At 45.4% G+C, this 22,298-nt stretch overlaps 2 protein-coding genes and 1 long non-coding RNA gene across 6 annotated transcripts in view; 1 reads left to right on the top strand and 2 right to left on the bottom strand.

The window, feature by feature from the left end:
• Positions 1-1,181: 1,181 nt before the first annotated feature.
• RAP2C (RAP2C, member of RAS oncogene family) lies at positions 1,182-7,669 on the bottom strand. Its single transcript, XM_026687070.2, has 3 exons — positions 7,164-7,669; positions 5,552-5,869; positions 1,182-3,610 (listed from the first exon to the last, which is right to left on the bottom strand). Exons 1-2 carry the CDS (start codon positions 7,434-7,436, stop codon positions 5,591-5,593), a joined length of 552 nt encoding a protein of 183 aa, XP_026542855.1. The 5' UTR covers positions 7,437-7,669; the 3' UTR covers positions 1,182-3,610; positions 5,552-5,590.
• A 3,580-nt stretch (positions 7,670-11,249) lies between these two features.
• The window catches only part of MBNL3 (muscleblind like splicing regulator 3), a 56,043-nt gene continuing 44,994 nt past the window's right edge, over positions 11,250-22,298 (bottom strand). For 2 of the 4 annotated variants that reach the window (XM_087972241.1, XM_087972239.1), the window contains one exon: positions 21,961-22,262. The gene's annotated coding sequence lies outside the window, so the exon portion shown is untranslated. Of the gene's footprint in view, positions 12,872-21,960; positions 22,263-22,298 lie in introns of those variants that run through there. The other 2 variants (XM_087972243.1, XM_087972240.1) reach the window with 2 other exon arrangements.
• On the top strand, positions 16,174-18,731 carry LOC148129777 (uncharacterized). Its single transcript, XR_015750733.1, has 2 exons — positions 16,174-18,028; positions 18,070-18,731. It is a non-coding gene; the product is annotated as an uncharacterized LOC148129777 (long non-coding RNA).

Raw genomic sequence — 22,298 nt, 5'->3', positions numbered from 1 at the left:
AGAGAGAGAAATAGCTGCCTCTACTTAGTATCAAACTCATAGCCTCCTGGTTGTGAGACGAGAGCTCCACCTCTGGGCCATCACACCACTCCTAGTGGGGAGATTAAATGGGAGAATCCCATCCAAATTCAATTGTTTTGAGATCTCTCTCCCCCCGCCCATTTGTAGGTCTTTTTTTTCTCGTTTTATTCCTGACTGAGAAACTCGGGTGGAGCACTTGCAATCTCACGACAATCTGTTGTGGAGCTAAGCCGGATGCATGCCCAGAGCTCGTGCTCGAAAGAAGAACAAGTCGAAGATGGTGTGTATGCGTGTGTGTGTTTTTTTAGAAGCGATAAAGGAAACAAGATTTCCGTTTGGTCGTCGGCTCCATCCCTCCCTTCTTCATCGGTTGCAGATCTAAAGTGCAGATCATCCAGTCCCACCCCCCCACTCCGTCCTTGACTTCTTCTCCCCTAAGTGCAGTGGTGTGGAGGGCCTTCCTCAATTTCTCCAGCTGGTCCTCTCCCAACACGGCCTGGCTGAGCAAGGGCCAAGCTGTCCCCAAGCGCGTTGGAGGTGCCCAACTGCCTTCCGAGGTCCTGGTTGGCCGATGGTCCCCATACGAATTCAGTGAGGCCTCCCCTAATCACAATGGAGGGACAAAGCTTTTGGCCATCAGGTCTACCTCTGTCTTGGGGTGTGAGGAGAACCGGTCTAGTTGGGAAGCCTGACAAGGAGAGGCGGTCTAGATGGCAGAATCCCTTCAGGACGAGGCCCAAACCATCCCCAAAACCACGTTTATCTCCACCCTCCTCTTCTTTCCGAGTTATTATAAGGCAACAGAAGAGTGTTGTGTCGTTCTCATGGGTCACATCCCCAAAATAGGGCCAGGGAAAGGAAGAGAACTGTCCTGAGCGCATGAGTTACAGTTGGCTTGATTAACATTCAGTCTAACTACTCTCAGAGTATTTCATCATCTTCCCCTAAAGTAAAAAAATTGGGAGAACTTCTGAGGGCTTCGTGCAACTCTAGAAGCTGAAATTGTGCAGCAGACTCAAGAGGTTGCAGTGTTAGCCGAAGGACAAGATGGGCGTATTCCCAACACCCATATTATGCTGCACAGAAGCTAACCTGCATGACAGCGAAAGCCACAAAACCACTCTTCCCCCGTAGCTAAATCAGGAAAGAGAGGAAACCGCTTTTGGTAATACAGGTATCTATTTTATTAAAAAAGTTACAAACAGCTCGACTGTAGGGCTGTCTTACAAAATAAGAATGAATGAAAGTGGAAGGGCGAGGAGAGAACAGAAAAAATATGGCGGTTCACCTTTACAAAGCATTTGATCATCGTCCTGGTTTTACAACTTGCCAAATTTTCCAGACTTTTTATTTATTTATTTCTACTTTTCCCCAAGAAAAGAGGTACAGTACATTTGATTAACTGAATTAAACCGTGAGAACATTCAGGCAGAAGAGGCCTGGGGTGCCACATCCAGGAAGGGGATGCCACACGCAGCCCCGGGAAGGAATCGCTCCCAACAAGGGCTGGGTTCGGGCACCTGGCTGGCCACCCCGCCACATCCACCAGAGCACCATGTGGCTTCCCGCTGTGCAATGTGGAGAAAGAGGCGAGTCCTCCCCCTTCCTCAGATTCATCACCTGGGATCTTGGCCCAAAGACTTCATGATTCAACCAGGGCAAGTGGGACAAATGTCCCAGCGCCTTCTCAGTTGGACCAGAAGTGGCCCTTGTGCAGCTCCAGAGTCTTCCTGGAATCCAGGGCCCAAGCAAGCGGGGGGGGGGGGAGGCCTGAATTTGAACCTTGCAATAAACTTAACGACCGGGAAGGCTGCCGTTCTTAAATGGGCAGGGCCCCCTCCATTCCAAACTGCAGCAGCTGCCCAAGTCAGATGCCAAGCTCTTTGCCGTCCCCAACTCCAATTGAGAAAGAAATTGGAATTTTCTTTTTTATATATATATATATATATATCAAAAGGTCAACCAACAGAGAAGTTTAAGCAATGTGTCCACCACTGAAGAACTAAGGTACAGTCACTGTGTGAATTCTGTCAATTCCCTTGGCACGCCTGATACTTGGCCAACGTTAAAGAGCACTGCAAAAACAGGGCTTCTTCACGCCTGGAGACTTCCGTTAAAGTGCGAGCCTAACTTTTGACTTCACTGCAAAATTTTGAACGGAGAGATGAAAACCCCGGGAAGGCTCGGGGGGTCAAAAGGCCCAGCATGCTAACCGCCGACGGCCAGATAGATTTAAGGATGAAATTTGGTCGAAGTCAAGATACACGGTCAAAGGACTTCAGGTGCACATTTATTCCCTGCCTGGAGGGGAGAGAAGACACCCCAACTTACATCAGTGCCAAGGAAAAGGTCTCTCACAGTTGTGGTGCTGCTAACACTTCCACCAACGCTCTCTCTTCCGTCTGCTCAAAACCCGGGTTCTTCTTCGAAGACCGCAACGAGTTACACACTGCAGTTTTTCGGGGAAAATGGGGGCCGTGGAAGGCCAAGGCTCCTGTTGCTTTGCTTCCTGGCCTCAGCAACCAACCAAGGCTGCCTCCAACAGAAACCAACAAAGCAAGCGAGGGAGCTCTGAGCCAGGCCAACTCGTGCATTGCTTCAATGGTTTTGGACAGAAACAATTAAAAAAAAAAAGCCTAAAGTCCTTTTTTTTTTTTGTTCCTTTGCCAAAGTGTCGCCTTAAATCCTATGGGAGAAATCTCAAGTTGAGGTTTGCTTTGGAACACAACCTAAGACACACTGTCCATTTTCCAAGGAAAAAGGTTTTCCAGCCTTTGGAAGATGAATGTAATAAAGCAGATGAACGAGTGATTTTTCAACACAGCCTTTTCTTTCAAAAGAAGAACAAAACAAACCCCAAACCCAAATAACCATATAACAACAGAGAACACACATACAAATTCCTGGATGTCTCCAGTCCCCACCAGGCCAATCACATCAGGCCACCACAGCTGCTGAGAAAAGGGATGTCGCATCCTCCCGCCAGGCCATTCTTAAACATCCTTCTAGGACACCATCACATGTAAACAGACAGAATGTTTCCAAGTTCCAATGAATGACATTTTAGAGGAGAAGAAATCTTGTTTTCACTCTTTCTTTCTCTCTCTCTCTCTCTCTTCCTCTCTTTTGCAAATCAAGCACGGATGTGAGGTAATATACAGAAGTAACCATTTGTGTTTAAGGCTCACTTTTATTCTCCATTAATTTTTTTTTCTCTTAAAAAGGCATTGAGTAGGTAATACTGAGTTTAAAGTTTAATAAATACAAGATTTAGAAATCAATTAAAGAAATAAAATAGTTTAAAATGAACTTTTTTGCATATTAGCCATTAATAGGAACTTAGAAAGCTATTAAAAAAAAGAACACCCCAAGAGATCAAGAACAGATTCCCAAATCAAATGGTAAACATGCTAAGTGTTTGTAGCAGGCCCGTGCCGCTCCCTGGCTGCTCCTTTGCCTGTTTCACACCGGATGCCTGGAAAACGTGTGCTGAAGACCGAGACCAGGTTAAGCAAGGCTCAGTTCGGCAACCTGGGCTTAAAAAGAGTTCTCCAATGCAGCATCTGTGCAAATTTCCTCTGAGTTTTATCTGCAAGTAAGAGAAAGAAATCTGTCAGGGAGCCCCAGGTCCCCTGTCTGTCGCCCCCCCCCCCAGGTCCCAAGAAGCTATTTTGATGGCATCATCAGGTACGAAGGTCCGTTTTCTGCTAAACAAATAATTCCCTCAACACTGTTCAACTATTTACAAAGTCTGCATTACTATTACTATTGATCTTCTCATCACTCCTTATCACCCATCCCCTCCCACTTGTGACTGTACGACTGTGACCTTGTCGCTTGTATCCTATTTTTATTGACTGTTTCCTAGTATGATTTGATTGCTTATTTGTACCCCATGACTATCATTAAGTGTTGTACCTGATGATTCTTGACAAATGTCTCTTTTCTTTTATGTACACTGAGAGCATTTGCACCAAAGACAAATTCCTTGGGTGTCCAATCACACTTGGCCAATCAAGAATCCATCCAGCCATTCATTTCCCATAATCCCAAAACAGTGTTATTTTTGACCTGCAGGATTTTTTTTACAGCTTTTCCTGGGGACCTGTTGGAGAGGACAATTTACTCCAAGCCACAGAGAGATCCTGTTTTATGAAAATGCAAGCAGAGCAGAGAGAAGTAGCAGCACTTCCTCTCCTCCCCCACCCCCACAGAGACGTTAAATCCAGTAGACCCCCAACCAGACCTCTTACCCCATGCAGCTGGGGGGGAAGCTTGTGACTGAACTTATTAGAGAAAAGGGCTACTTCCGTTACTCCTGAACAATTTAATGCTTTGAAGAGCTGAGGAGGTTGGTCGACTGGAGAAAGGTGACCTTTGTCACTCCTCCTAGCACAAGCAGACATTTCGAAAGAGGGCAGCCACACAGTTACAGGGATGGGGACAGTTACTGAGATGGAAGCTAGTCAGCCTCTCAATAGAGCGAAAGAGAAAGGCAGATCATTGGAAAAAATAAAATAAAATAAAGTCATTGCTTCTGTTTTATTTCGCTTCGTGTAACCCCTGTGGTTGCTGACCGTGTCTGCAGCCCCTGGAAAATCCAAGGGCAGCTGACACACAACCACACTTTCACAACCTCCCGCTCCATTTAGAGCTCAGAGGCCGCTTCGGGTTAAGACGTGGGCGTTGGCTGGCGACAACCGTTAGCTTTTCCCCTTCTTCAAATGAAACAAAGCAATGTGCAAGGCTTCGGAAGGGCCTGCAGGAGAAAAAGCAACCTCTACTTACGAGGAGTCAGGGAAGGAGCAACTATAGGAGGCCCAGACAGACGCAGGTCAGGTAGTTAAGTACTCGGAGTAAGTTCGTGGAGTTTGCCTTGAACCCAAGGGCCAAGCGAGAGTCAGAATTCTGGAAAGGGGGGGCTGATAATTAACCAGCGGGACACAGAAGGTGCCTTCAGACAGGGTGGGTGCTCGCTTTTAAGAAGAGTCTAGACAGCCACCTGTCCGAAGTGGTCTAGGGTCTCCTGCTTGAGCAGGGGCTGGGCTAGAAGACCTCCAAGGACCCCCTTCCAGCTCTGTTCTGAGGGAACGATAGCACTTTCCCTGCCAAAGGCTGGAGAAGGTGGTCTGTGAGCCTTGCATGTTCAGCCAGGAGGGCTTAAGGCAGGTTTCACTGTTCGCCCTGCTACTGGGCGAGTCCACCCTGTGTGTTGGGACCGAGCACGGCAACGCAACCGATCCTGGCTCCAGATTATTTGGGAAACAGGGTGGAAGGGAAGTCCAACCACAACCACTTTGCAACCCCCGGGTTTGGCGTGTTTTGGGGGCGTCCAGCCAAGTTAAGCTGGCAGATTGTGGCTCTGTGTACTCGGGCAGCAAAGAGCCAAAGGGAACCCAAGCGCAGCCCCCAACCAGGGAGCCAAAAGGGCTGCTTGTCTCTTCAGCCATGGACTCCTGGCATTGCCCCAAGGAAGAGCCCATCCCCTGGCCCGGGGGCTCCTCTGGGAAGGAGGGGAGGGCCCACTGACCTGCTCTGCATGGCCATGATGGAGACTTTGCTTTCTCCCTCACTGGACAACACAAGTTGTACAACACTGCTCTTGCTTTTCAGGCAGGGACGCATAGTTCATTTGTCGCACAATCTCGGCAAAGAGTTCATCCACCATGGTCTTGCTCTTGGCAGAGGTCTCCATGAAGGGGCAGCCCCACTCCTGGGCCAGGGCTCGGCCTTCCGCGGACAAAACCTCCCTCTCCGACTCCAGGTCAACTTTATTCCCCACCAGGATGAGAGGAACCTTCTCGTAGCGCTTCACACGGACTATTTGGTCCCTCATCGGCTTGATGTCCTGGGGAAGAAGGGAAAAGGGGGTCAAAGGGGGCTCTCCAAAATTTGAGGGGCGGTGCAAGAGCAAGGGGAGAGGGGGAGCCTTCACCACGTCTGCAATGACCCAAAGAGCGTGGGTTTTTTTTCCCCCTCTCTCCGTAGGTCCCCAAAGACAGTTTAAGGCAGCGATATTTACTCTAAAACATTCCAATAGGAGAGAATATCTGTAGCTCAGGGTTGAACTGAGGGGACCTCGGTGGTCTCTGAGCTGGGTGCTTTTCCTGCAGACGTTTTGTGACCCAGCTAGGGAACATGATCAGTTCTGCTCTCAATATGCAGGTATCTGCCACCCCAAAGAAACCAGTATAAAGCCTCAGGATCACCAGGGCTGAAAGAGAAGAGAGGCTGCTCCACCTGGCCGGGGTTGGACTTTGGGGTTTGTCAACCTCCCCGTCCTGTAGTGGAGGCCACCAGGGCGTCCAGGAAGCAGGCAGGGACCCTTCCTGCCTCCCCCAGAGGCCCAGGAGGTCCCCGAGGCTGGAGCCTTTCCTGCAAGTCTAAGGGGGAGCGGGACCATCCGGCTGCAGCTCTGGAAGCCCAGGCGGAGAAGAACCTTCCAAGGAAGCGGCTGAGGGAGCGGGGGGGAGCCATTTCTGGAGGGGCCTCCTGGGCCCAGGAGGGGCTGGGGGGAGGCTTCATCTTCCCAGGCTGCCAACCGGGCCTGGCCTTCCCCAATCGGTCTGGGGGAGGGGAGAGAGGCCGGGCCCTTCCAGACAGGCTTTGGGGGGGATTTCCTTTTCCAAGGCAGTCCAGGCAGCCCCTCCCCCACCCGGTGTGTGTGTAAGAGAGACAGAGTTGTGTGTATTGTGTGTGTGAGACGAGGGGGGGCCAAGAGGGGGGAACTTGTCTGTGTCTGTGTGTCTTTCCCCATCCCAGGCAGGCCTGTGTGTGTCTGTGTATTGTGTGTGAGACACGAGGGGGGCAAACGTGTGTGTGTGTATATGGGGGGGATGGACTGTGTGTGTGTGTGGGGGGTCTTTCTCCATCCAAGGCCGGCCCAGCAGCCCTTCCCCCGCCTGGTGTGTGTGTGTATTGTGTGTGTGAGAGAGCAGGGGGGGGCAAGGGGGGACGTGTGTGGGTATTGTGTGCGAGTAGGGGGGGGGGGGCGGGGGGGCTCTTTCCCCATCCAAGGCAGGCCCCGTGAGGGTGTGTATTGTGTGTGTGTATTGTGTGTGTGTATTGTGTGCGCGTGAGGCGGGGGAGGGAACCAAGGGGTGTGTGTGTGTGTGTGTGTGCCGCCCCCTCCCCTCCCTCACCTGGAAGGACTGCTGGTTGACCAGGCTGTAGACCAGGATGAAGCCCTGGCCGTTCTTGATGTAGAGGTCCCGCATGGAGGCGAACTGCTCGGTGCCGGCCGTGTCCAGGATCTCCAGCACGGAGGGCGAGCAGTCCACCTCGATCTCCTTGCGGTAGAAGTCCTCGATGGTGGGGTCGTACTTCTCGATGAAGGTGCCCGTCACGAACTGCACCGTCAGCGCCGACTTGCCCACCCCGCCGCTGCCCAGCACCACCACCTTGTACTCCCTCATGGCCCCCCGGCGGCCACGGCCACGGCGGCGGGCTCCACGGACCTACCACCCGCGCCCCTGGCTCGCCCGCCCGCCCGCGCTTCGACGCGCCGCCGCCCCCGCCAGGCCCGGCCGCCGCCGCCTCAGCCGCCGCCTCAGCCGCCGCCGCCGCCGCCGCCTCACTCCATGGCCGGCCTGGGGAACCGCCCGCGCGGAAGAGTGCGGCAGCGGCGCCGATGACGCCACTTCCGGGCGCGGGGAGGAGCGCCGGAAGGGGCAGCCCCATCGGAAGGAGCGCGCGGCGCCTGCGCCTTGCCGCCCCGCGGGGCCGCTCTTGCCCTCCGCTTGGTTTCTGGAATGCCTCTCTCGATGTCCACGGCCTGAAACAAAAGGCTGCGCTTTGCCGTCGGGGCGGGGCTTAGAGATGGGAAAAGGCGGTCGCTCCTTCCGGGGTGGAGTCGAAGAGCTTCGATGAAAGGAAGTTGGGGGCGGGAGAAGAGGGATGGGCACAGAGCGACGCCTTCAACGAACATAGAGAAGCAGCGGGCCAGAAGGGCTGTCTTGATTTCTTCCGGAAATGCTTTTGAGGAGTCACTCGGGGGGGAAACCGGTCGGAAGGGAAGCTAAAAAGTGTAACACAAGGCGGAAGAACCGCTCTCAGCTGAGCCCAGTCTGTCATCTGCGGGCGCCCCGGAGGGGGAAGAGTTCCTCGCGGGCCCAGGAAGGGCAGTGGGCAAAATAAAGTAAAATAAAAATATGAACTGAGATGAATACAATGAAATAAAAAATAAAATGAAATGCAGGAGGAATGCTGGAAGATGCTGAGCGGTGGCATCCCTGGGATGGGAGACCACGAGGAGATCCCAGGGCAATCCTCTATATTACACCTAAAAGCCTTTCCTAGTTTTTCCTCCCCACAGCGATAGTGGAGCCTGGCCGTTGCATGGAGAGTCGTCCCCCAGTTTCTCTTCCTCAGCATCGCTGGTCCTTTGCTGTTCTTTCCAAGAGGCCGAAGCGCCACACATCTTCCCAGGAGGGAAACTGAGTCCGGCTGAACATCCGGTGGCCGGACTGCTCTGCCATATGGGGGATACAGGGCGCCCCTCAGTGGTTCTCCAATGGCCTCTACCCACCCACCCACACACAAAGCAGCAGCATATCCTGGGATTGTGGTGTCCCTCGGGGGGAGGCCTTAAAACAATCACAACAACAATGGACCGAGAGCTGCTGCTCCTGAAAATCCATTTCATCCTGTTCCCTGCCTGCGTTTCTCTTTGCTTTGCCCCACCCTTCCAAATGGCCTGCAATAAGCTGTATTATTATTATATGTTTATTCTGCCCTCCCCCCCTTTTAAAAATGGTCATGACAATAAACATACCAGGCACTCCTGTTTATTACTGTTTCCTCCTGAGCATCCGGGCCTAAAGACCTTAAAAGATTTGCCATCACAACCTTAAATGACTCTGACCAGATTCCTTGTTAAGCTGGGGGATTTCTGAAAATATGTGACTCCTTTTTTCCCTCTCCATTCCCATTTGGGTCCTCAGCTTTGCTCTTAAGGGCACATTTAAAGCTCTTTTGTTACTTGGCGGGAAGAAAAAGCTCTGCTTTCTCACACACACCCTCCGAAATAATACTTAAAAACTGCTTTAGGCAGGACTGGACCGTAGAGGCCTTTGTAAGTTAGTGCAATAAGCTTATTACCGTTATTACCATCATCGATGGGACTCATTGAATGCTACCGGATGTTTGTCTTCAAAGGAAGAGCCAAAGTAGAAATGGCACAAGTGTGTGTTATAAATACATTGACAAAAGGCACAAGAGTTCCAGTAGGAACAGGGAAACACAGCAAGAGAATCACCGCTTCATTTAACAGCAGTGAAATTAAAAGCGTGTTGTTCTGCACGAACACCCAGGGTGCTTTTCTTAGTAGCTGGACAACTCAAATCAGGCCTGTTTTTTTTTTTTCCTTATGGGGACTCGGTCCCTTTGCTAAACTCCTGGAGAGGGGCCCCTTGGCCAAAATATTATTTGTCCAACAGCCACAACAATGGAGCGTGTGGCATGTACAGCAAGAACATTCGCGGGAGGAGAAAAATAAGCTTCAAGGAGGAAACGGTGTCCAGAATCCCATCTGGACAAGCTTATCGTGTAATTTTAGTCCTGACGCAAGCATGAATGAGAGTGACCAGCAAAGTTGGAGGGGGAGGAGGAAAGAGAGGAAAGGTTACACCAACAGATTGCGGAGGTCACTTCAGTTCACCCTCTTAATGACCGCTTAGCTATGCAAGCAAAGCAACGAAGCAGACGACGGCTACAGGCTGGCCTGCAGAACCCCGGCGCAGGCTTGGGAGTTAATTTTGGAAGCCGGTGACCGAATGCGGATGTGTTAGGGGGTCATGCATTGTTTGTCTCCAACCTCCGCCCCACTGTTGGACTGAAAACAACCAGGCATTTTTTTTTTTAACTTTGGGGCACCGCTGTGCAAACACACACACACACACACACACACACACACGCACACCCCTCCTCCCTTTGCAAACTCATCCATCAGCTTGTCCAAAGAGAATGGCTGGCTGGCAGAGAGTCACAGGGCGTGGACGAGTCCATTTTTAGCAGGGAGCGGCTGGCATTACTCAGAGCAGTGTCACCCGCTCAGCTCACAGGCAGAGGAGCTTCTCTGCTGAGGGAAGAGAACGGTTTTCTGCAAGAGGCTTTTCTACTGGGCAGGATGAAGCAGCCAAGACTAAAGCAAATTTGGTTTAGAATGCAGTTTAAATTGAATTTGACCGCTATTTGACGTGAGTCCTAATCCCAGCGGCCAAAATGGGCTGATTTCTAGATTGAATTACGTTCAAATTTCAGGCGACTTGCTCTTCATTAGGGGCGCTCAAGAGCTGGGTTCCCACAATTCCATCTAACCACGTAGTTATGGTATCGATCGGATGTATTTCCTACTACATTATCTTCATCCCAGGGAATCCTAAGCTAAGCAGGTTGGGTTTGCAGATCACCGAAAGCAGAAAAGCCACAGAACAGGCGGAACAAGTTTACGAGAGACGCAGCAGCAAAATCCTTCGTACCTGAATAATGCTAAACCAGCTGTTTCTTGGCTTTGCTTAGCAAAAGAATTGCTCTCAGTGTTTTTAATAGGACTAATAATTGACTGAGAAACAGTTTCTTTTCCAAGGCAATAATTGTCTTGAATCAAACAATGCAGATGTGATTTAGCCCTATGTAAAAATGCCCTATGCATTTTTAAATTATCTAACTTACTATATGTTTTAGATAGTTTTAGACCAGGTTTTTAATTATTATTTTAATTTTTAAATACTCTGTAGTGTGATTGTGATGTGGTGTTTGGGACATTGTGCTGCAGTAGCTTTCAAATTTCATTGTATTTGTAGAATGCAATGACAATAAAGGTATTCTATTCTATTCTATTCTAATTTTATTTTCTATTCTAATCATTTCCCTCTTCCGTCCTGCAAAAAGAAGAAATTCACTCCAGGGGCCTCTCTGGCTGAGGGCATTGCACACAAGGGCTTCTCTCCTGCAGACCCCACTCTGGGAGCCTAAAAGGGAGGCTCAGAAAGGACCCCTCCCTGGAGAATGACATGGGGAGGTTTCCAGACCCTGCTAATTTTGCAAGACTTCTCAAACCCTTTCGAGTATGGCCGAGGCCTTGTGGTTTTATTAGACTGGCCAGTTTTCTTCCCTGGCAGCTGCTGTCCAGTTCCCTGCCTTGGAGGCCACCTTAATCGAAAATGACACCTTCTATGTTGTGACCTGCCAAATCCTGACACAGTGGAGAGTTTAAATAACACGCAAATGCAGGAAGCTTATAGGATTTCTTGTAACTGAGCCCTGCTGGCAGAGAAGGGACGGTCCGTGGCCAGCCCCCAAACAGAAACAGATAAACGCCAATTGACCTCATTTCCATGGGTCAATCCTCACAGGTGTGCCGTGGCAGAGACTCCGGCCTTGGTTCAGACCTTTGATTCAGCCACCGGTTGGCCCAAATCCGATCAACCAACGACTGTCTCTGAAAGGAGAGATATTGACGTGGATGTGAAATCAAGCAACAATTCCACCCCACTGCAACCCAAGAATTAGGATTTTGTTTGGCATGAACAATGGCAGCACTTCTCCCACCTTCGGGACAAGTCTGGGTCCAAAATCTCTTGACAACTCCAAGCAGCTGCACCAAGGGGCATCCTGTTTGCAACCCTTGCAGGCAGGCTGGGCCATGCAAGATTTCGAGAGGTTCAAAAATAAGTTGCAATTGGTGACTCTGGGACAGACCGTCCCACCAACCCTGAGACACTCCCCTGCAAGGCAAATTAGTCACCCTGGAAAAGTTGGCTTGGTCTGTTGTTTCTCCTATACTCCCTTCCATTTCCCAGTCATGGTCCTATGCCAGAAAGGAGACAAGCAATCCTTCCCTACAGCCTTATGGTGGGATAACTTCTGCAGAACTTTGGAACTGGCCATCAAAGATGAAGATAAGAAGGGCAGCCAGTGTAAATCCTCCCTTTGCAGGTGTGAAACTCTCAAAAATCCCAATTAGCATAAGGGAGGGAGGCACTGCATTATTTTCTGATACTGTCAAGCAATTAGAAGTTTAAATCTCCTTCCCATCTCCAGCAACCGCCTCTTAAGATACAATAATCCTGTTTTCTCTGGCACCTCTCCCTCTGTTCGACTGTGGCCATATAAGACCAAGAGCCAGGAGAGTTACCAGGTACGAATAAAGGAGCGCAGTGATGCACTTCGGCATTTTAATTCAATCTTGGGGTTATGATTTTAGCCTGCATTTGCCAGATTCAACTCCAAGAAGAGTTGTGTGGAACAGGATCAATTAATGGGAAGCTTTTCTCCCACCCCAAAGAGGAAACGACACGAGGGTGCATTTTGTCTGCTGCTCTTTTCAGATTGTTAGGAGGAAAATGCTAGCAGTGGAAGTATTTTTTCCTGGAACCATTGGTGCAGTAAATTTCTGGTCGCACAATTCAGAAATTGGAGCCAGACACCATTATGCTGCAGGAGCTGATCCTGCACTATTTGCAAAGTCCTGCAGATGCTTCGGTTGAAAAAATTGAAACAAAATCAGAACTCCCTATTATTAATAACAACAAATTTAAAGATTCTAGGGGAGGTTTCAATCTGAGCCCGCAGATAGACTTTCCAAAATACGCAGTATATTTCTGTCAACAGTTCCAAGGATTTATTCTTCTAGCGTCACTTTATCCTTCTTTTCTCGCTCTATTTACTTGGATGCATTATGTTGTTATTTGTCTTGGTTTTCCTCAATGAAAGCCCTTACTAGGACTTTGTAATATTTCTCGATGGAAATCTTCTGGAGAGAAATGCTGGGTTATGAGTCAAGTGGAGTAGATACATATATACACCATGACCTTGCATTTTGTTTGATGTGCAATATGGTTACAGCGTCCTTTTAGGGGAAAAAAAATGGTTTAGAAGTGAGGTTAGAGCAGGCCAATTAATTTGATTGGAAGATTTTACTCAGAAGAAGGCTTTGCACATAAAGAAGGAAACGTAGTAATATCACTGTCTCAAAATCTAATTTCTACGTGAAGGATAACGGGGGGAAATTTCCCTTTTGGCAGATGGATACCAAGCACATCAGCTAAAAGGTCTCTCTTTGCTGTCACATTCCACTGAAATTTAATACGCTCCAAATTCTTTCCTTTTTCCATTTATACAATTAAAATGGGGAAAACCCCATCAATAATAAAGAAACCAGTTAAAATTTAGAAAAAAATGTATCAGCTTGAAAGCCAAAGCACTGAATAATAAACCTTTTTCTTCCCTTCATATAGAGAAGAGTAATGGAGCTTAGCTGTCCTATTTTATTTACATGGCAATCGCCAAACAGCATTAATCTTTCCTTTAAAAACAACCTTTCCACAATATGAAACGATGGAACAGCCATTTCGAGGTTGTGACTAATCAACCAGACACTTAAAAAGTAAAGTCCTATTTATTAAATGTGTTGATATAGGTTCATAAAAAACATAGAGAGAGAATTTTATACACTTTATTAAAAGATCCGGGGGGAAAAATAAACAATAACAATATAGAAGTAACATAGTAAAATGAGTTGCATTATGCAAGTTTCTAGAAAGCACGAACAAGCACTCTAGCAATATAAATGTGGCGAAAAGGAAAAAAAATAAAAACATCAAAGCATATATTCTGTCCATAACAACTGAGGGAATGATCTCTTCTTGTTGGCCTTGAATTTAACAGACTGGAACTAATCTGGATTTACATCACGATGGAACCAGACTGAAAGGAAACCAACTGATTTCTACCGAGTCTCCTTTTAGTCCCTTGCAAAAGATTATATTTTTCACTCATCCATTTTAGCTTTTTTTTAAAAAAAAAATTGTCAATTTTTCAAAATTGGACGGTTTTTTTGGTTGTTTTTTTTTTTTTGAGCCCCAAGTCAAATCAATCAAAATAATTACAAAATTAGACTTTAGGATCAACCCCTCCCCTTCTTGATTTCGTGCAAAAGTCTGAATTAAGCATTTGAAACCTGGATAAAGATTGAGGTTTTCTGGCTTTAAAAAAAAATTCTGCTGTTGATCATGGATTTCTTCGTAGCAGAATTCACATTTCTGCACTAAAATCTTGCCTTCCTTTAAAAGAAAAACAAAAAACAAAACCCAACCACCATCACCCACAATAACAGGTCATTTTGGCGTTCTGAATTTTGGAAGGTTTTACTTTTGGTCCCAGTGGCTATAAAACGAAGCCCAATTGGACAGAAACCCCCTTCCCATGTTAAGACGAGAGAGAAGAAGTCGTACCCTCAGCTGTTTGGACACCGAGAGCCATGGCAACAAAATCATTTGGCTTCCACAACTATCAAATAGCATCTGTGTACAGTAACAAAGATCTGAAACCATGTAAATTCTACGTCAGGTGATTTCCCTCTGTTGTGTGTTTGGAAAAAAGACCACTTTTTTGTTTGTTTGTTTGTTTGACATTTCAATCCTTACTATCGGTTGGCCGTTTGGGGGATTGTTTTGCGTTTCCAATGGCCTCCTTTGGAAGGCATGAAAGCTTCCAACTGTAGGACACGGGGCTACGAGGGTCACCAGCAAAGGTTTCCTGGGCTGGCTGGGAGGAGGGGGCTACGAGAGATGAGCTTCTCCCCCCCACTTACAATCAAAGGACACCCACCCCCCAAAGAGACCCCTTTCCCCAACCCGGGGACCTTCAGGTGGGCCTTTGGTTGGGGGAAGAGGCCTTAAGGAGACGCTCGTCCTCCCTTTAGCTCTTCTACGTCACTCCCCAACCAGCCCAGCTTCTGAATGTTGACAGTCAACCCAACTGGAGGACGTCAGGTTGGCCAAAGTTTCTTGAACTTTTAAAGCCTGGTGCTGAGGTTAATATTGGGCGTTGGCAATGAGGGCTCAATGGCACGTTTATCTATTTTATCATTTATTAAACTAGGTTATATAGCCTCCCAACTCACACGTAAAGCCTTAATTCATCTCAGCTCGACCAAGATTTAACTTTCTCTCTCTTCCTCTCTCCAATCCCTAGTCTGGGGCGCTTTTTCGTTTTAAAACTGGGTTAAGTCCATTGTCATCTATCCATTTTTGGCTAGCACATGCATCTGAGCTCACAGTTGATACTCGTCTGCGCATGTTTACAGACAGCACGATGCACATCCACACAGAAAAAAAAATGCACATTTTCTTGTGGCATCGATCTCGGAAGCAGCTTAGAACTCAGGAGAAATTTCCTGACAAGAGAACAATTAACCAGTGAAACAACTTGCCTCCAGAAGTTGTGAATGCTCCAACACTGGAAGTTTTTAAGAAGATGTTGGACAACCATTTGTCTGATGTCGGGTTTCCTGCCTAAGTTTCCCTTCCAACTCTGTGATTCTATTCTATTCAAAGATTGTGACAAGCCTACGCACAGGTTCCCTTGTCTTCAAAACTGGACCTGGCTTTTGGGTTCAACTCCCCCACCTCCATACTCTGTGCAAAGCCATTCTCAGGACCTCGGTGGTTAGAAGGAGACCCTCTACTCTCTAGGCCAGGGGTCTCCAAATTTGGCAACTTTTAAGACTTTGTGGACTTCAACTCCCAGAATCCCTCAGCCAGCATGACCCTACTGGACCTGGGCAGGCTCACAATCTGGATTGAAGGGTGAAGCAGGCGAGGCAGCATGGATAGAGATCCAGTTCTGGCATTTCCAAATCTTGCCCTGAACAAACCAGTGGTGAGGGGGCTCCCCTTTGGAGCAGGCTCTTCTCTCGGAAGGCCCAAAGGGGTGGCTAGAAGAACCTTGAAGAACCTTTGCAGGTGACCCTGATTTGGAAGTCAAGTAGGTGTTTCCCAGATGGAGTTTTCCTTCTGAGCTGCAGGTTGAAGTGACCAGTCCGCTGTATTACAAACTATATGGCAAACTACAAAGCTTGGAGAACAGCAAAGCAACTTCATGCGTTCAGATAAGTTTTATAGCAAAAAATCTCTTCCTTTTCAAAGCCTTAGTAATCTCTTTTACAAACTTTACCTTGTATTATTACAGACCTTTTTTTTAATATATTCAAAATAAGTTCCAAGGATTTCTTTCGTGGACTATGTACATAAGTGCAAAAAACGTCTCTCACACATTCGTACACCAACTGAATCAGTTTAACTGCAGCATATTGGTTTCTTCAACACTGTCACAGAGTTATTCCACAGTATTTTTTTGGTGTGTGTGTGTGTGTGTGTGGTCATACATATTTTACTCTTCCTTTTTCTGCTTATAAATAAAAATATAATTTGTCTTTCTTTCCTGGTCCTAATTTGGACATCATTATTTCATGGGCTTAGAGAACATGATTTTTTTTTTAGACGGATGGTTTTTAAAATGTCAAGGATGGGAAAATCAGTTGGTTTCTCATTAGGGAAATCCCTCACAAAGGGACCCCCAAAAAAGGCAACTGTTGCAAAATTCAATGCAGATTTAACGATATCAAGTCCAACCGAAAGCAAGGTCTCAATTTTGCAGAATACTATGTTCCCTTGATTTTGTTTGGACCTTCCTGGGAATCTGTTGACCAAATTTCGTTATTCCGTTTTTCAAAATACTTACTATTTTGAACACTAAAGTGTGGCAACCCTCTCTCTAATTTCTATCACCAAGAGAAAAATACTGTGGAATAACCCAACCCACACAACAATTTCTACAAGCTATAAAACCTGACTTTAAATCCATGTGTTGTAAACTTTTGACTGAAAAAGTGACATCAAAGACACAAATCCAGCGTTCACATGGGACTTTGGGATTTTAAAAATATTCAGTCATATATTTCTCCGACAGTATTGAACTGTACCTTAAACAAACCCATACTGTTACACATTACCTTTTTTTTTTTAATTTACATGTGAAAATTTCACAAATAATGTATACAAAGGTAGCCATGTTGTAGTTTTGTTGCCATAGCAACAACAACTTAATTATAATTAGTTAACAATGAATCTATCATTGTAAGGAGTTACATACAAAGTTAATTCTTCCGTTTGTTCTTAAACTGTAAACTATACAAACTAATTATGGACTGTATTTTTGTTTTCTATTATCTTGGCATGCGCTTCAGTGTTTTTGTTTTTAGAACATAACTAAAAGAGTTGAATACATGTATTTAAAAATCTTAACATTCTCTAACTCTCCTTCAAAAATTAAATTCATTAGTTACTAAAGATTATATATTTATATATGTATACATGCACATATGTGTGCATATATAAATATATATATATGAAAGCAGTAATAAAATCTGTTAAAACGAACAATAAAATAAATGGAAAGTAATGCAACATGAATTAACTTGTTGTAGCCTATTAACAACGCCTTTTAAATTCTATTTACAATTATTTTCAGGCTATCAACTAATAATTGGTATCTTTTCCTTAAAAAAATTACTACAGTCTTAAACATACAATATATTCTAAGGCCTGATCAGGCAACGTGGTAAAAATAATTTCGGTACATCCTTTCAGGAGGAAGGGGAAATTTAAGACTTTTCCTCATATATTTCACTTTTTTTTTAGTTGTCAGTGAAATGTATTATGGATTTAAAAAAGAAAAAAGAAAGGGGGGGGGGGGAAGAAGGGAAGAAACTCCAGTTTTAAAAACTTTTGTGTATTAACGTGTCCTAGAGATCGCTCCTGTATTAAGTAATCGGTTTGAGATCAACAGGAGGCCAGCCTGCCTTTTGCCCATCGGTGAGACTTCCCAACATTTAACATGTATCACTCTGTTTCTCTATCGATCCAGTGCAGGGGACTCCAACCGTGGCAACTTTTAAGATTTGTGGACTTCAATTCCCAACCGGCTGTGCTATGCAGGCTGGGGAATTCTGGGAGTTGAAGTCCACAAATCTTAAACGCTCCCAAGTTTGGAGACCTCTGATCTAGTGGGTAAAAAGGGTCACTTTGACAAGCCAGGATTGCAAGCCTGCAGCCTTAAAACTTGGGGAGCAGAGCGTGCCAGAGAAAGGCTGAGGTTTTTGGGGGAGTAAGCATGCATAGGATCGCACCAAAATCCCCACCCTTCGCGTGGCCGTGGCTTCTCTGCAAAACCCCTTCAAAAGAGGGGATAAACCTGATTTCTAAGGTTTTCTACCCTCCTTAGCAATAACAAGCTCCTATGGACTCCTCTCCCGCCACCCTATGCCTAACTCTAGGAGAAAAACATCATGGCTCAAATATCTTGCTCCAGACAACAGCTGTTTACTCTCCAAGCAAAGTCATTCTAGTCATTCAGAAGTCATTGACTAGCCAGATTGGAAAATAAAGAGGGTGGAAGGAATCCGGAGCGCCCTTGGCCAGGCCAAGACTCCAAGGGATCTGATCTCTTGCAAGGAGCTGAAACTGCTTAGAAAGACTTTCCCCAAGGGCAGAATGCTATCCCCGGGTAGGCTGCCTCTGGGAACTGGGCGGGTGGGGAGAGAATTTCACACAGTATTGCAAAAATTACAGCACTTTACCAAAAAAAAATATTAAAAAAAAATATCCCTTTATGCTAAACAATTTTTGTAAAAAAACAAACAAACCAAATGGGGTTGATTATGAAAAAAATAATCTAATCCATCAGAACACTGTACTTTTAAGATAAGAATCGTAATTTTACAGATCCACCGACTTCTAAAACCCTCTCTGTTTTTGTGCATGTTACGTTCAAGGTTTCGGAACATATCTTTTTCTTTTCTTTTTTCCTTCCTTTCTTTCTTTCATGGAATGGCTAACAAATTTCCCCCCTCAAAAACGACCAATCAGCGTTTTCCGTTTTCCCTCTGCAATGACCCGTTTTATTCAAGTTTCTGCATTTCTTGCATATTATTTGCATAAGGCTGAGAGAAAATGGCCACACGTACACCAATCGATAACCACATGCATACTTTTGAGAGAAAGAACTTTGGATAAATTAAAATTAAAATTAAAAAAGGAACACACAGGCTTGGATCCACCTGCGCCAGTTTTGTTTTTTAAAACTCTCACACAGATTTGAACAATCTTTATAGAAAATCCCTGGAATCAAGTTCACACCTGAATCCTGGTTCGGGAGATTTGATTTAGAGTCACCAAATAGCTCAGCGACTTTGTAGACAGAATGCAGCTCCTAAGGAATTTATAGTCTGCCGACTGTGTTTTTTTTTTCTTTTTCTTTCTTTCTTGAATAAAGAAGTCATTGCACAAACAATCTTTTAATAGTGCTACCCTCACAAATGGCATTTCTAGTCCCACCCTCGGGTTAAAATTTGGTGAAGTTTCCAAAGCTTCAAGCTTTGCTTTTTTTTTTTTTCCCCGTTTTTCTTCCTCAAAACTCCCCCCCCCTTACAATGTAACACTAAATTTGCAAAAGTTGATATTAAGAAACAAGAAAAAAAAATTCTTGTGGCACCTAGAAAAGTTACCCTGACACACCTATCACTGGATCTCCATATATATATATATAGTGTGTGTGTGTGTGCATGTGTGTGCGTGTGTGTGCGTGTGAGACGTGCCATGTATGTGGTCATATGATCAGTTTCAATGTCTGTTGCAGAAGTGCAACATTTCTCAACAGGTTACAGGACACTTTGATAAAAACAACCAGGAGTCAAAACTTTCCTACTTATCTTTTTTCCTTTTTTTGGCTCCTACGTTTTGCCCCCCCCCCCAAAAAAAAGAGGAGGAGAAAAAGAAAAAAGAAAGACGAAGAGATTGCACCCCTGACGTTCTGTTTTCTGAGCACTTTTAAAAGCTGTGAAACTGAATGCTGTGGGAAATGTGCTAGGCTTACATTCCGTGCATATCTACGCAAGAATTCTCCCTCTCTATATATATTTTTGCTTCTCAACATCATTCGGAGAAAACCGGGGAGAGAGAGAGAGAGAGAGTTACATCGAAGTGACAAGATTACACAAATCTCCATCTACGTCACACTGAACGACGGACGGATGCTCTGCCTCCTTGCTTGAAGAGTGTAATGCTAACACCGGCGGCATTTGTAGACCAATGCGTGAGTGTGTGTGAATGTGTCTGAATCTTCCCAACGAGAGATCAGGGATGTTTTCTGTAGAGGCACTGCCACAGGTTGTGCAAATCCCATATCATCATTATCATCGCCACCACCATCTTTAAAATATACAACTATCTGCACCTAAGGAGTATTCAAATCCTGGTTTCCTCCATTAACTCGGTTACGAAGCCAGGAAACAGGAAGTCTGCAACCCGAAGGACATTCAGACGGGCCAGGGTGCCAAATTCAAGGGGCTGGATGAATATTTCGGGAGGCCTTCAAAGTAGCACTTAGAGGGCTTAGTTTTCCAGAGGCTGGTTTCCATCAATCAGGGGTGTCATCCAAGATGTCCCTGTTTCTGGATTTTATGGGGTTCCAATTTTGGAAAGGCGTATCTCAACTTACACCAGGGGTGTCCAACCTGTGGACTTTAACTCCCAGAATTCCTCAGCCTGGGAGAGTTGGAGAATTCTGGGAATTGAAGCCCACGGGTCTTAAAGTGGTCAAGGTTGGACACCCTTGATTAACCCCCCAAAAGTAAAAACGGCCACAGACTCTCATGTTTCAGAACTGAGCACCAGCTGATTCTTCACCCAACAATTTGTATGGAGATGCCAAACTCAACGAATTAAAATGAGCCAGCTCTGAGGGCTAATGCATCCAGAATTACCTGCTGACCCTAAATCCTAAATTGTAAATTAGTGGCTTACGGACAGGAAAGCGTTAACCTATTTGAAGGAAGAAAAAAAATATGAAAATTTCTGGGAAAGCTGTTAAGACTTGTTTTGTTTCTCTACATGATTGGAGGCCAGGAAATTATTATTATATACACAGCGATGTGAAATCGCAGCTGCCAGCTCTTTAGCTGGGGTTGGCCTTCATATCCACCCAGATCTTCCCAAGAACCTGGGATGATATAATGTATTGGTGCAATACACAGGCGGTTCCAAGCAACGCGGCCTTTGGCAATTGACAGATGGAAACGCTGTCCATGCGTAGGTTTTCTAAGTGCCCTTTAATTAATTAACATTATTATTGGCAAGAGAAGAAGCTAATGGAGAACGGAGGCATCTGTTTGGCGCTACTTATCTGATCTAAGATACAGGGTTGGGTTATGCATGTTTGAAAGGATGTTTCTCTTTTTATTCTGTATATATTACAGATTAACTTTGATTTTGAGGGTAAAAAAGCAAAAAAAAACAAAAACCACTTCTTTTTTTAAAAAAGAATCATCTTCAACATGATTTCTTTAAAATCTAGTCACTGAAGGATTAAGAAGTCGAGAGCCACATACTGAAAAAAATAGTAACTGAAAACCGAAACATTTTTTCTCTTGCCAATACTTCCTGCCCTTCAGTGAAAATTCTTCAGCATTTAGTCCCTCATCCATTTTACTTTCTGGCCTGTTTTTGGACAAGTGGGAGGTTTTCTTTTCTTTTTTCTTTTGCATTACTTGCAATGTTTAGAAATCAACCTAATCAGAAATTGATCAGAAATCTACCTACAACCGTCTGAATATCTTCAGATTTTCCATTTACCTTTTTTTTTTTAAAGCAAGGCCTCCCTGTTTCCCGTTGTAACCTTTGTAGCATATTGTTTCAAAAAGGGGCAGAGGGAAAGGGAAATTGATAACAATGGTCATCTATGAAAATGCTAAGATATCATAATCGTGAAACAAACGGTGTGGAATATACTTGATAATGACGTACAACTTTTTTTTCCGTCTCTCCAAATAAAGTCAATATAAGACTAGGATGTAAACAAAACATTAAGATAACACTTTGAAAAACAGACGAACATTTATCCATTGACGATAGAACAATTAACCTAGTTAAGTCCACTGTGCAAGAGCACTTTTTGCCTTGATGGTAGACAGGAGAAAAAAACAAAAACAAAACCCAAAACCCACTTTTTAAAAAGTGTGTTAAAGTAAGGTGTTATAAAAGTCTATTTTATAGTTCTCTACTTCTATGTCTCATATAACAGAGCACTGCTTTCTTAATCTTTGTGTCTGTGTGTATATATGTTTGTGTGTGTATATATATATATATATATATATAGTGCTTTTGTATATATATATATATATATATAGAGTGCTTTTTAAAAAAAATCGTTTTGACATTCCCACAGATCAGTTTTTGGTTAACATGGATGCTGCTGTAGGCTTACTGCCGATGCCGGAGAGGAAGGACAGGGGGCCGAAAGCAGAGAGAGAGAGAGCCCACTTCACCTTCCTGCCAGGAGGGAAGAGGAAACAAGACGCACCGCGGGTGCCACTGTTCTCTCTCCGGGATGCCAACAGGACGCTGGGGAAAGAGGGGAGAAAAGAAGTGACAACGGAG

This window comes from Notechis scutatus, chromosome 10, assembly GCF_049901735.1.
Source record: "Notechis scutatus isolate UNSWTSFEM ecotype Mainland chromosome 10, rNotScu1.2, whole genome shotgun sequence".
NCBI classification, from domain to species: domain Eukaryota; kingdom Metazoa; phylum Chordata; class Lepidosauria; order Squamata; family Elapidae; genus Notechis; species Notechis scutatus.
Note: the sequence above shows the minus strand (reverse complement) of the source record. Positions and strands in the feature narration are given on the sequence as shown.

Bases quoted from the DNA above. Each gene is read 5' to 3' on its own strand.
- RAP2C (XM_026687070.2), bottom strand. From the start codon at position 7,436: ATGAGGGAGTACAAGGTGGTGGTGCTGGGCAGCGGCGGGGTGGGCAAG. The intron at 5,870-7,163 runs GTGAGGGAGGGG...CTTCTTCCCCAG, and splicing joins TCAACCAGCAGTCCTTCCAG to GACATCAAGCCGATGAGGGA.